Source organism: Carassius carassius, chromosome 36, assembly GCF_963082965.1.
Source record: "Carassius carassius chromosome 36, fCarCar2.1, whole genome shotgun sequence".
Classification (NCBI taxonomy): Eukaryota; Metazoa; Chordata; class Actinopteri; order Cypriniformes; family Cyprinidae; genus Carassius; species Carassius carassius.
In genome coordinates, this window is record NC_081790.1 from 23337374 (window position 1) to 23351989 (window position 14616).

The window sequence follows — 14616 nt, forward strand, 5'->3', positions numbered from 1 at the left end:
CGTAGGGCTGGGTATTGTTCAAAGTCTTTCGATCCGGTGCCAATTTCGATACCTCAGTTTAGATACCAGTTCCTAACGATACTTTTTTCGATACCATATGTTTTAAAATCCATTTCAAAATCAACACAAAACTTTTATTTTTCACCTTAATTAAAACTAATTCTGGTAGCACTTCACACTCAGGATAACATTATTAATACAACTGGTTGTGCTTTTTGGATAGGGGTGCGCCAGCAGACACTCAGGATTGGTATCAATCCTTACTTGGCCAAAATTAACAAAAAAAAGAGAAACCTTTTTGCCACAACATGAACATATTATAAATAAATAAATAAACAAATGACATTGAGTACAGGCTAATATTGAACCAACTAAAATGCAAAGGAATGTAAAAAAAATATTTTTAATTGCAAAATCAAACTGTATTTGTAGCAAACCTTTAACAATAAACCCTGTGACTGCTCTGTGGCACTCATCTCGTCTTTGCGTGGATATTTTCCCTCTTGCTGCCAGTTTGAAAGGATTGGCACCTTCTTCCTATTCCTAACATCAGGGTGGACCGGTGCAGAGGCTAATGTGAAGGGGGAAATAACAGCGCTAACGCTACAGCAACCGACTAGCAGCACAAGCTAACATACATAAAGTGGTAGTCAACGTCATGGGGATGCATTCGGTTTAAGTAGTGAAATTCAGGGGCGGACTAGGACCAAAAAGTGGCCCTGGACTTTATGGCCCACAGCAGCCCACCACATCATAACGCAAACGCCCCTGTTTTGATGTCATTTATTAATTTAATATTTAAGTATACAGTTTGGGGATTTTAACCAATAGGGCAACTGATCCTCCGTTTAAAAAATAAAAAAAAGAACAGCAGCTGTTCATTTAGCGACTCCTAGTGAGCGATGCATGCTCATCAAGACACAAACATTCTCCTAGAACTCACTTTGCATTCAGTTAACAGATCCATACGAATCATGCATAAAATAGAAGTTTATAAACTCAATTGCTATAAACGATTGCTTTATGTGCTTTACAGATGAACTTGAAGTCTTTATTCATTCGAGATGGTCAATAATAGATCTTTGGCTCGGTAATACAATTTCATGATCCGATTAGTGAACCGATGATTCTTTTGAGTCAATCTTTTAAAATAATCATTTATTTTGTATAACGAATCTAGTGTGGAAATCAGTGTTTCACAAACTGGATAGGTCTGATATGCAGGGCTCGCAAAATCGTTAGCCCCACATCCCGGGGCTATTGTGTTTTCCAGTCCGACGGGCTATCGTGAATAGTGATGTAAAATTCCTAACTTGATTTGCGTTGTTCACTCGCTTGAAGGGGTGAAACGGATCTTAGTTTGCACTTGTTTCTAAATCTTGCTGATTCAAGCGTTTTAAACAATTCGTGTGAGTTCGGAGCTTGCGTGCACTCATTGAAAGCACGCGCTGCGAGCAGCATTTCAGACAATGCGCGTACAGAGAATGAATTCATCTTTTGCGTATCGTAACTTCTGAATGAACACATACACATACAATTATCCCAAAATAATTGTCTCTGCAAGTATTCTCATAAACGCAGTCGGTTATGTTTTAAGTGAACGTATACAGTGGCCTGCTGCTCAGAGAAAATTCACTGTACCGGATAAATCTGTCTGTCTCTCTCTCTCTCTCTCTCTCTCTCTCTGTTATTTAGACGACGTGAAAGGGGGCGTGTTTCAAGATACGCAATGGAGTAGACCAAACTAAACAGGGAGGGAGGGCAAAACACTCATCCAAACAAATGCTTCATTAAATTGGTGGTATTGCCGGCTTTGGTTGCAATACTCTTATTGCATATGTTGCACTTTGCTGACTCGGCATCCACTTTTATAAAGTGTAGCCACACTTTAGACCTCTTTGGCATTGTAAAACGGAAACGTTTTGAGAAAAAAACAACTACACTTGTGATGTATGACTGCGAGTATCTTCAGAAATCCTCCCCGTCACGTCACGTGGTGGTGGACAGCCAATCACGGCAAATTTAGGTCCTTACATGAACGTATGCTACAAGCTCACACAGACACAGCCGCTTGGCTTTTGGAACCGAAATTTGGCACCGAAAGATAAATAATTTTTCGATACTCATAGTATCGAAGTTTTTCGAAGTTCGGTACCCAGCCCTACTCAAACGGCTCCAGGGGGTGAACAAAGGCTTCTTGTAGTGAATCGATGCGTTTTTGTGAGAAAACTACCATATTCAAAATGTAATAATTACTTGAAACTAGCTTGCGCTCACTGCTGTAAATGGAAGCAGTTCCCGGGTAATTACGTATGAGGTCAGCTTTGCGCATGTGCCGCTCAGAAGTGATGTACATGGAAATGCAGTGGAGAGATCAAAACAAAACAACAGTCACTAATTAGAAATACAAAACAAGAATTTGTAAAGAAGAATGTCGGATGAGTTCAATATAAGCCAAGAGGAGACTGGTTTTCCTTTGCTAAAGTAAGGAAACTGCTTTTTATGGAAGGGCGCTTTATTTCATTTCTTTTGAACTGATGCATGCAACACCCTCTAAGTGGCATTAAACAGCTTGACAAAGACAGAGACATTTTAATATAACTCTGAATGGATTTGTCTGAAAGAAGAAAGCCATATACACACAGGATGCCTCGGGGGTGAGTAAAACGCAGCCTAATTTTAATTTTTGGGTGAACTAACCCTTTAAGAGGACTCTTAAACTGCCCTTTATTATTATTGAGCCCTGTAATAGTTCAGTTCCAAAAATCATGAGCTTCCTTTTTTGTTAGTCTGCTGCCTTAGAAGGCTGCTGCCTATATAGACAGTGGTCACTCTGACATTTAATTTAGCTTCTTATACAGTTTATAAAATGATTGCCTGCCTCTCTTTTTTTCTCTGCCTTAACCCTTTTCAGAAGTTGGGTGACCCAACACCTCAAGTGAATTCCCACTAGCAAGTCCTAATTATAAGAAATGTCAGAAGTTCTTGTCCACACCCATAACTTAAAAACTTGACATGGTGGCTGTGGTGATAAAATCACATTCAAACAAAAAAGTATCTTGAGCCAATTTGAGGTCAGTTCTGCCTTTCAAACTCCTGCGTTTTAAGGCAAATCTTCTATTTGTAAATATTTTGACGTGACATGCCATTTCAGATATGGAATTCAGACTATCACTTATTCTGTTCCTGCAAGCTAGAACATAAACATAGCAACATGCATATCGCCTTACACATAACACGTGAAAAAACTTGCTGGTGTTTGCTCCACCTTTAAAGACCTTGATTTTGCATGTTCAGTTGAGAAACCACTGAACCACTACTTTTTTAAGTTTTATAAATAAATGTGAATGTAAAACCAGAATGTACACATATTTTGAAGCAAATATGAATGGTGCATGCCTCTTCCACAGTTCTAGGGTGTTGTGGGTTGCCAGCACATTGATATGTTATTGCTACAGTGGTTGCTTACTGGCCCAAGTCAAAATCTGGTCCCTCCTTTAATATTTGTATGTTTTGTTGTGTAGTTTTGCTAGTGATTTAATTTGATTTTGTTGCTTTTGATGGATCATTGTATCCTTCAGAACATTAAGAAGTTTTAAAATTGTTGAAATCAACTAAATGGTTTGAAATCCAGTCATCCATACAGCTTTGTCATGATTTTGGATTGATTGTGAAATGTGCATTATGGCTTTGTTTTGTCTTGTCTTAATTGCTAATTGTTTTCCATCATTTCAGGCGGAGTATGAAGTTACGCCAGATGAGAAGAGAAAGGACTATGGACAGGAGCTCTTGGACAAGTACCTCAGTCAGAAGGTACTGAGAAGCACAGGAAAGAGCTAAATCAACCGGTCATTTTAGAGTTTGTTGTAAAGATAATAAGGATGCTCATTTTGGTTAATTTTCCTGACCAACAAGCTCTGCTGTTTACCAAACATTAACCGCTAACTGGTCAAATTAGCAATAGATAAAAAAGTTCTTCAAGACAAACTTTAAGTTGGTTTTGAGAAAGCCGGACCAGAAAGTTTGAAAAAGTTTAAGAAGTTTCAAAAGTTTTAAGTTTAATGATTTTCGGTCTGAAATAGTTCAAAGTTTAAAGTAGTTTTAAAAAGTAGTTTTAAAAGTTTTTTGTTTTTTTTGAAGGCAATACAGCCTTTCAGAGATTTTCACAGAGATTGTCATTTTTACGACACATATTACATAAAGAGATCAGATGTTTTTTGCAGAAAACATGCCAGAAACAAGCTTGTTGGTGTGAAGTGCAAGTTAAGTTGAAAAACACAATATACTGTTAGTATATGCACCTCTTTGAGTTTTGAAAGTAGTGGAGATGGCAGCACGGGACAAAGCCGCACATTCCAGCTTCCTGCATTTCTGCTGCTGCCTCACAAGACAAAATATAATAATACAGCGCATCTGCGACAGAAACATGTTGTCGTGTCATAAAACAACATCTGTATTGCGAACTGTGTTGTTGTTAGTGTTGTTTTCAGCATAGGCAAATCAACACAATGGCACTAGCATAAAAACCAATGCACATTCCATACAAATGAAAAGTAGAAAAAAAAATTTTTTAAACCATTTAACTGGGACTATAAATCGGTTAAAATTCTTACTTTTAACGGTTAAACGTTCAGTATGAGCATCCCTAAAAGATAACTATGTAATGTGTCATATAATTTAAATGTAGTTGTTTTTTAATTCCTTTTTGCTTTGTTCAATGCATAATTCATGAGCATTTGTTCTACTTTAAAGGATATTTTCATGTTCTAATTCTTCCATTTGCAGTCAGAGGACTATGTCCCTGAGGTAACAGAGGAGATGGTGACTAAGTGTGCAGAACGCTTGCAACAGGAGGCATGTAAAGAGCTCTTCATGGAGTGCACCAAGTGAGTCTTTTAGACAGGAAACACTCTTATTATCCCATTAGATGGCACTAGTAGATACTCCTACACTGCCACTGTCTGACAAACACATGGCATCAGATCAACATTTTTCTGAGTGAAACGAAATTGAGCATTTTCATGCAAATCAATTAAATAAATCAGGATGTGAGAGTCAGATTTTTTACTGTGCAATCTAGTAACACCTTATTTCAATGTTTTCTTTCTTGTAGATTGATCCATGACTTCCTGAGCATGGCCCCCTTCGCAGACTACCTCGATAGTATGTACTACAGTCGCTTCTTACAGTGGAAATGGCTTGAGAGGTATAAACAGCTCCTGAACGCATTTTGAACTTTTTGGTTTTGTTTTTAATTTACAAGCTCAGTGATTCTCTGTTGTTCTGAACTCTCATATGCATGTTAAATGACAGAAATTATATGTAGCTAATAAGTTTTTTTCACCGCCAAGTAGAGTCTAATTATTCCTTTGGGTGCCATGATTTATTTATGAAGCTAAGCTTATATAAACCAGATGTGAACTCTGAACTTGCTATTTATTTACTTTTAGTCATAAAAATGTCCTCTGACAGAAAGTCTAAGCCAGGCCTGAACAATTCCCATCCAGACCTTTTACAGAGAAGAATGTGATATGCCGGAACAAATACTTTCACTCTCATGTACACATTAAGAGGCCTCGTACACTAGCCATCTACTGAATACGTAAAAAAAAGGGTCTTAATTAAATTAAAGCCATGCGTTTTAACATTGTGCCTCAGTGTCTCTTGAGATATAAGCTTCTTGTGAAGGCAACAGGAAGTTATTTTACTGTAAAAGTATGTTATAATTAAATAACTTTTGTTTATAATTTCTCTTCCTTTCCTCGACAGACAGCCAGTCACAAAAAACACATTCCGTCAGTATAGGGTTTTGGGAAAGGGAGGCTTTGGCGAGGTGAGTCTGAAATGATTAAGCATCGCTTTGTTTATGGCAGAAACATATTGAGGCGTTATTAGTTACTATCTGGAATGCCACTAAATCAAATGCTATCTGTCTACTCCTGGGTTCATAAGGCTAATATCCTATTTTTGTTATGCTATCAGACATAAATCCTTCAGATTAACATACACATTGCCATTCAATGTTGGCAGATATAGAGCATGCACGTCTCCAATTTTGATTTCCCTACCAGATAGCTAATCACATTGAGAGTATTTGTATTACTCTTAACTGCCCTGTAGAAGGTCCTTTTAGATGAATCCCTTTAGAGAACATATCAAGTTATTTTTTGCATTAGTTTTATGACCATATATATATATATATATTAATTGAATTAAAGTACTTTTTATCCTAAATTAACATTGAAAATAAGAATTTCAATTTCAAGTAATTGTGTAATTATAATAAAAATGCAAATGCAAAATTATAAGGCAAGATAATGAATCCCAACAAACCAAAAAACAATTACCAAACTGATTTAAAATCAATTCCCTCTATCCCCAAAAAAGCATGGAATATTTCTTTGTATACTGGCTAGTACTGCCTCACCACATTTGTATGACAATTTACATAAGTTAGAATTTCATGTACGAAAGTTACAAAAAAAAAAAGTATTCTTTTATTTTATTGTTATTTTTGCCCCCAAGGTCTGTGCATGCCAGGTGCGGGCCACAGGAAAGATGTATGCCTGCAAAAAGCTGGAGAAGAAACGCATCAAAAAGAGGAAAGGAGAGTCCATGGCACTGAATGAGAAGCAGATTCTGGAGAAAGTCAACAGTCTGTTTGTTGTAAGCGTCTGAAGTGCTTATTTCACCCGATCTTGCGTGTGTTTTGTAGGAGCGTAATCTTACAGTATCTTTCTATCTCTTCCACACATGTTTTCTACAACAACAACAAAAAGTGAAGTCGCTGTAGTTCTGACTTCTGTTTTTGTGTCTGATTAGCTCACAGAGGCCCTGCTTTTGTCATTTCCTGTCATCTCCAGTGCTCATTCTGGACCTGAAGATCTGATGTAGAGAGATTGTAGTATTACTGTTGTCTCTATCTATTGTTTACATTCAGAATCCTAAATTAAAAAAAAAAAACTGAAAAAAGTTTATATATATATATATCAAATTAAAAAGATAATGTCCAACAGTCTTTCAAAACCTTAATATTTGATGGTAACCCCTATTTTGATGCAATAATAACTTTGTATTTGGGGTTTGTGTATCTAAAGGCCTGACCTCGAGCACGCTATTTTGAGTTGTTTTGTTTGGCGGTTATTCTCTGGATTTTCTCTTAATTTAGCCTCCATTTTTAGACTTTCCCACACAGGCTGTATCAAATATGGGAATTCTGTTTTGTAAATGAACCAATGTACCTTCCTCTTTTCCCATGGAGGTGAGTCTCGCATATGCATACGAGACGAAAGATGCCCTGTGTTTGGTGCTCACGCTGATGAATGGAGGGGACCTGAAGTTCCATATCTACCACATGGGAGATTCAGGTTTTGACGAGAATAGAGCCGTGTTTTATGCTGCTGAGATCTGCTGTGGGTTAGAAGACCTCCATCGTGAGAGGATAGTATACAGGTGAAAAGATTTAGACTAAATTGTGGTTTACAAGGGATTGTTTGCAACAAAAGCAACTAAAATACCGATAATTAAAAGTATTGATTTTATTTAAATTCTACTTCAAACGCTGTTATTTTTTGTGCAGTTTTGGTTGTTGATTGTTGACTGACCTGCTTTCTTTGTTCATCTTCTGTCAGGGATTTGAAGCCAGAAAATATACTACTGGACGATCATGGTTAGCAGCATCTTATCTTTGTGATTGCTTATAAAATTTACTAGTTGCTGTAATGGTAATTGGTATTCAAATGGTAAAAAAAAAAAAAAAAAAAATTCACCCAAAAATAAAAATTCTGTTATTATATACTCACCCTCATGACGTTCCAAACCTGTAAGACCTTTGTTTATCTTCAGAACAAAAATTAAGATATTTTTGATGAAATCCGAGAGCTCTCTGATCCTCCTTAGACAGCAACACAACTGAAATGATGTCACATAGACAATTTTACAGATGTCCTTGCTACATTTCTAGGCATGGAAACCATTTCAGTTGTGTTGCTGTCTATGGAGGGTCCGAGATCTCTCGGATTTCATGGGAAATTTGCATTCCGAAGATGAAAAAAGATCTTAAGGTTTGGAATGATGTGAGGGTGTATAATTAATGTTAATTTTCATTTTTGAATGACCTATCCCTTTAAAGAAAAGCAGTGTCACATGGAATGTCACATTCTAAACTAGCACTTATGTTTGCCACAAGAGGGGGTAGAGTACATAATATTGTTTTTGAGCCATAAAATTCAACATCCACATTTATAACATACAGTCAGCTGTATGTGTCAATTTATTGAACTAAGGCTGTAAACAAAATACATTTTAATCAAATTAATTACAGGACATGCTGCAGGGTTCCCACATTCATGGAAACCTAGAAATAGGGAATTTTACTAATATTTGTAATATAAATGAATCTAGTTTTTGTAAGTTTGATTTCAGCAGAATTACAATAATAAATCATTATCAGGTTGTCAAACCACTGAAGAAATCATGGAAAATGATCAACGTGTGGGAACCCCTACATTAATTGAAATCTTTTAAAAGAAGATCATTCAAATATATGATTTTGGCATGTGAAATTCCAAAATAAGTTGCTTTTAAACATTAACTTAAGTTATTAGTAAAACTAACCACTTACAGACAATATTTAAGCTTGTTACTGAAGAAGGAATTTAACAAAGCGGTGATGTTTCACCTCAGGTCATATACGTATATCAGACCTGGGCCTGGCTGTGTATGTACCAGAAGGTCAGACAATCAAAGGACGGGTGGGAACTGTAGGGTACATGGGTATGTATTTGCCTTTCACAACATATAAACAATATTAGCAGCAGCTTGAACAATCATTGTAACCTGAATATGTTTATGCCCCATCAGCCCCAGAGGTAGTGAAGAATGAGCGTTACACATTCAGTCCAGACTGGTGGGCTCTCGGCTGTCTTCTATATGAGATGATCCAGGGCCAATCACCCTTTCAGCAGCGCAAGAAAAAAATCAAGCGTGAAGAAGTGGAGCGGCTAGTGAAAGAGGTGGAGGAAGAATATTCCAGCAAGTTCTCAGAGGATGCCAAATCACTCTGTCAAATGGTTAGTATGCAAACAATTATTCAATTCAATTTACTGATCTGCATAATAATTAATAGCAATTAAATACATACATCTTTATTTTGGAGAAAATCCCATTTTTTTTCGGTCAAGTTCATCTTTTAAATATGCTAAATGTAAACATAAGGAATGTTAAATTTTTTATTTTTTTTAATATTATATTATTAATAGTGTCAGGTGAACATATCATTTTTGTCCATACAATTAAAGTCAATGGGAACTGAAACTTTTTGGTTACATTCTTTCTTCAAAACAAAAGGTTATCACATGTTTGGAATGGCGAATGCGGGTGATGATGGAATTTAATATTTTTTTTTGTGTGGAAAGGAAAGATTTAATAAATTTGTTATTTGTTGTTGTAAGAAGCTTACCGTATTTTTCAGACTATAAGTCGTACCTGAGTATAAGTCGCATCAGTCAAAAAATACGTCATGACGAGGGAAAAAACATATATAAGTCGCACCGGACTATAAGTCGCATTTATTTAGACCCAAGAACCAAGAGAAAACATTACCGTCTACAGCCGCGAGAGGGCGCCCTATGTTGCTTAGTGTAGAATACAGGAGCACTGAGCAGCATAGAGCGCCCTCTGGCGGCTGTAGACGGTAATGTTTTCTGTTAGTTCATTTCTCTTGGTTCATGTCAAATTAATTTTGATAAATAAGTCGCACCTGACTATAAGTCGCAGGACCAGCCAAACTATGAAAAAAAAAGTGAGACTTATAGACCGGAAAATACGGTAATTATATATATTTTTTTCTGTATTAAAGCCTATGATGTTAATATGGAATTAAAACAAATAAATAAAAACATTTTGAACATCTTAACAGCTGTCAAAAATCTGTTAAAGATGATTTGTTTCAGCAATTGTGCATTTTTTTCCTTAGCTGCTAGCCAAAGACCCTAATGAGAGGCTTGGCTGTCAGGGGGATGGAGCCACAGAGGTGAAAGGCCACCCTATTTTTCGTTCCATCAACTTCAAGCGACTTGCAGCAGGCATGCTCGAAGCACCCTTTATTCCAGATGTAAGTATCTTCTGAGACTCTATCTTCTAACCACAACTACTGTTGTTATTACTATTGCTTGTTCACTGTTTAAATCATTTGTACAACCAAAAATAATAAGTCATGTTGTTCCAAACCCATTCAAACTTTTTTTTTCTTGGAACATAGAAATTTTGAATAATGTACCAGGCGCTCTTTTCCTTGGATTTACATTTATTGATAAAACACATTTGTGTTAAGAAAATAACAAAAGGGTGTGACTTGCAAATGATTTGTTCATGAATCAGACACCGCTTCTTATTTCAGTGAACGCACAAGGTGCCTAGCATGACATGCTTTTATGTCTGTCTCAGCCTCAGGCCATCTACTGTAAGGATGTGTTGGACATCGAACAGTTCTCCACAGTGAAAGGGGTGGAGCTGGAGCCCAAAGACGACTCCTTCTACAGCAAAGTATCCACTGGAAGCGTTCCCATCCCCTTTCAAAATGAGGTCAGATCACTACCCAGAATAACCTCAGTAAATATTTCACTCTGAACCCTGATTGACGATTTATGACCAGCATGCAATAAAATGGAAATTAACATTGACTTTGATAATGTTTGCAAACAGACTTCAGTCAATGCAAATATGTGATATTTTTTCTTGACATGCATGCAACGTTGCTATTATGAAGTTAACTGCCTTGTATAATTGGTCTGGTTTTAGGTTAACCCGACCCTTATCTGATGTGTTTCTTACCTTTACATAAGATGCATTCTTGCTAAATGAAATGAAAAGGAACACCTAGAAATCATCATGAGAAACAACACAATGGCTGAAAGACTGCTGTCTAGGGGCCAGATTTACTAACAGTTTGCGCCAGTGCCAATCATCTTTTGGCGTTAAAATAGTACTTTCAGGATTTACTAAAGATGTGCAGTGAAGAATTAGTGCTGAAAAGGCGTGGACAGTTATTTTTGTGCCTGACTTTATTGAATATGCAGTTCTAGGAGTTTCCCTTTCAGACGCAAAATTTATGGTAGGAGAGTATTAAAATGAATCACACAATGTGATTTACTAACGTTTGCACTAATTTTCATTCTCGGGTGAACTAACCCTTTAAAGCAGGCAGTAATTTGCGCTGCTCTTGGTAGATTGCGCTAGTCATTATTGAAATGATCTGGTGCATCTGTTCTTTAATGTGCGTATTGTTAGTAAATCACCTACAGAAATTTCCCCTCCCATCTACACTTTTATGGAATTGCGCTCTCTAATGCTACTTTGCCCAGTTTAGTAAATCTGGCCCTAAATGTGTATAGTTGTTGTGGAGCTGCTTGAAAATGGATAAATTTAAGTATTGGCAGATCTTTTCATCCATATTGTAAAGTAAATCTGAATGCAAAATTGCAGTGAATCGTAAGAATTTCAAGTTAATTAGACTAAATAATTAGAAAAGCCCAGCATACGTCACCAGAGAAAAGTCTGTTTTATCAGATGTATTATGACAAAACTGAAACAATAAAACAGTAATTTTGTGTCAATGACATTTCATTCATAGTTTCAGGATATTAGAATGTGAGGTAAATGTATAATGTATATGAATAAGGGTGATAGGGACAATTTCATTTTAATTAGAATTTATTTTACTATTATTTAAATAATAATAGTTTATATTTAAGTGTATATTACGTATTTACTAATTACTTTGAATTTACTTTTATGTTTATATTTTTGGTTTTCATTCTAATTTCAGTTTTGTAAATGTGTTCTACTTTGAATTTTTTTTTTTTTTTTACAAATATCTAAATGGTTGTCGTCATTTTTGTTTTAGTTGTATTTCAATTAGTAATCCAAGTTTAAATTTAGTTTTTCATCTGCTTCTTTTCAGTTTTATTTCTGATAACAAATTTGTTTTTAGTCACAGCAATGAACAGAATTCATAAAAAAGCTAATTTAAGAGGGTTTTCAAAGTAGTTACTAGGAACTTTGTAATTTATACAAGGACCTGGTCACAACTTGCCCCTGTGACAACAAGCCCCATTTCTCCTTATATTAGTTTGCCTTTAATTCATATTGTGTTAATTCTTTGATCCATTCAGATGATAGAGACGGAGTGCTTTAAAGAACTTAACATCTTGAATTTGGATGGCACTGTGCCCCCTGACCTGGACTGGAGAGGTCAACCCTCACCCCCACCCAAACAGGGCTTACTGCAAAGACTCTTCGGCCGGCAGGTGAAATTTCCTCACATCCTTCTATTATTTATATGCAGTATTTTTGCTCCAAGGCATTATTGTTTGTTCCATTAGTAAATGAGGTTGTCAGCATCTGGTTGAACAGCTCAGCCAAAGTGTATCTGAACCTTTTTGTATCCTGTTTGATACTGAAATCTTATATGGCTTTGCAGGCGATTCTTGTAATCAAATAAAATAACAGTGTGCAGGTTTTCTTCGCTGTCTTCTTGCTGTATAATTAGGCCCAATCCCAAATCGATTTTATACCCCTACCCTTACCCCTATGACAACACCTTCCCTTTGTTCCTTGAAACAGAGTGTGAAGTGGTAGGGGTGAGAATATTCCCCTAAGAAATTGGACACCACTACTATATAGTTACACGTCATCATATGTCGTCTAGCTTCTACAAGACACACCTATGCTGGTGTGCAGTAGATCCTTTAATTACTGTTCTATATTAATGCACTGCTTTTACTGACACATGCACACATATCAGAATTTGCAAAGCTCACACATTAGGGAGCAAAGAAACTTGTCAACGCTGCCCAGTGACCTTTTACTAATACCATAGTTTGAATACTGAATTGCTGCATTATTGCTGAAGCCGGTTTATGCTGAAATCATTCTCATACCCATTCTTTTGAATTGTGGTCCCGAAAAATCTTCATTTGAAGGGGTATCTCGCTTCTCAATTTTATTTGGACCTCTAGGCACTCTTTAATCTAAATGTAAACGTAAACACAAATTTGTATTACACAAAAGTAAAAAAGTATGGCTGTCATATGCATGTCGAAATGGTATAAACATCATTCAATGGTTTGACGAATGCTATTTTGTTCCTGTGTTGAAATATTTCCTATCGAAACAGGAAGTTTGGGCTGGACATTGAAGGCTTTGTGCTTTAAAAAAAAAGGTTTACATCTGCTTAATGTTTGAGTCAACTTTTATTAGCACACTAGCATGACTTCAAAGCTAAGACAACCTACATTCTTTGATTCTTGATTCTTTTAATACTATGTGAAAATGTCTGTGTTTGACTGTACATGTTTCTATGCTGCCCCCACAGGACTGCTGTGGAAATTGCAGCGACAGTGAGGAGGAGCCCACAAGGCTGTGAAGGCGTGGCCTGGTTGTGGCTCCTCCCCTACACCACTGAGGATCTCATTTGTTTACAGTTTTTGCACATTTGTATTTTTAAGATAGCTCTATATAAACATTGGAATGTATATTTTCACTATATAACCATGCAGTGTATCGTATTTAAAGTCATCGAAATGAAAAGGACAGAAAATTATTATTGTCCTTGACGTATGGAAAGGACACATCGTTCAACACTGCTCAAGTCTCAATCCCGGTTGACCCAACCGATCCTGTACATTTCTTCAGTATGTCTTGCAGCCTCTTTGTGCTTTTTTCTTTTTTAGTTCTTGTACAATTTCACACACACATGTACAGTATGCACTCTGAATATTTTTTGTTTTAGATGCGGGGACAAGGGAAATTTGCTTAAGCAGATATTTTTATATTTATATTTTGAATTTTATTTTCTTATGGTAATCTCGACAATCAATTGACACCATTTGTATAAAAACAGTGATAAATGTGCATTAATAGAATAAAAAAAAAAGCAAAAACAGGAAGTGACTATAAAACAGAGGGAAATTTTAACATCATAAATTCTCTACCAGAAGTCTCAAATATGTAAGGTTACTTAGCTAGAGATACCTAGAAAACCAAATAGACATGACTAAAGTGCATATATGTACAATAACAACTGCTGACAGTTGTACCATGTTGTAAATATGCGACACTCATCTGTAAAGTCTTCAGCGCCGTCTTCCTGCTAATTCTTCTCTGGATAATTACCATATTTTTCGGACTATAAGTCGCACCTGAGTATAAGTTGCATCAGTCCAAAATACGTCATGATGAGGAAAAAACATCATATATAAGTCGCACTGGACTATAAGTCACATATAGTCTACAGCCACCAGAGGGCGCTCTATGTCTTCAGTGCAGGCGGGAAGGAAGTCGGCCGCGTGCCGCCATCTTGTAGCAGAACTTCACTTGCATTAGCATCCCATTGACTCCCATTCATTTTGGCGTCCCTTTGACAACTAATAACTTTACATCTGAGGCGTTTAAAGACTCCATTTGTCCATTATTTATTTCTAAAGATACACGACAATGTATAAAGGGCTCCATTACTTTCTATGTTACATTATGGCCCCGTAGAAACAGTTTTTGTAAAAATAGGCTAACAATTGCGTCATAACCACTCGACTCTGTTGCACAGTAGAGAAATTA

At 36.4% G+C, this 14616-nt stretch overlaps 1 protein-coding gene across 1 annotated transcript in view; it reads left to right on the forward strand.

Annotated features, from left to right (window-relative positions):
- The window catches only part of grk6 (G protein-coupled receptor kinase 6), a 41172-nt gene extending 27229 nt beyond the window's left edge, over window positions 1-13943 (forward strand). The window contains exons 4-16 of the mRNA XM_059526688.1: window positions 3736-3813; window positions 4786-4886; window positions 5114-5206; window positions 5770-5833; window positions 6526-6666; window positions 7262-7452; window positions 7632-7669; window positions 8686-8775; window positions 8863-9071; window positions 9977-10114; window positions 10447-10584; window positions 12174-12308; window positions 13376-13943. Coding sequence (XP_059382671.1) covers window positions 3736-3813; window positions 4786-4886; window positions 5114-5206; window positions 5770-5833; window positions 6526-6666; window positions 7262-7452; window positions 7632-7669; window positions 8686-8775; window positions 8863-9071; window positions 9977-10114; window positions 10447-10584; window positions 12174-12308; window positions 13376-13426 — 1467 coding nt within the window. The 3' untranslated portion in view covers window positions 13427-13943. The remainder of the gene's footprint in view (window positions 1-3735; window positions 3814-4785; window positions 4887-5113; window positions 5207-5769; window positions 5834-6525; window positions 6667-7261; window positions 7453-7631; window positions 7670-8685; window positions 8776-8862; window positions 9072-9976; window positions 10115-10446; window positions 10585-12173; window positions 12309-13375) is intronic.
- Window positions 13944-14616: the final 673 nt, after the last annotated feature.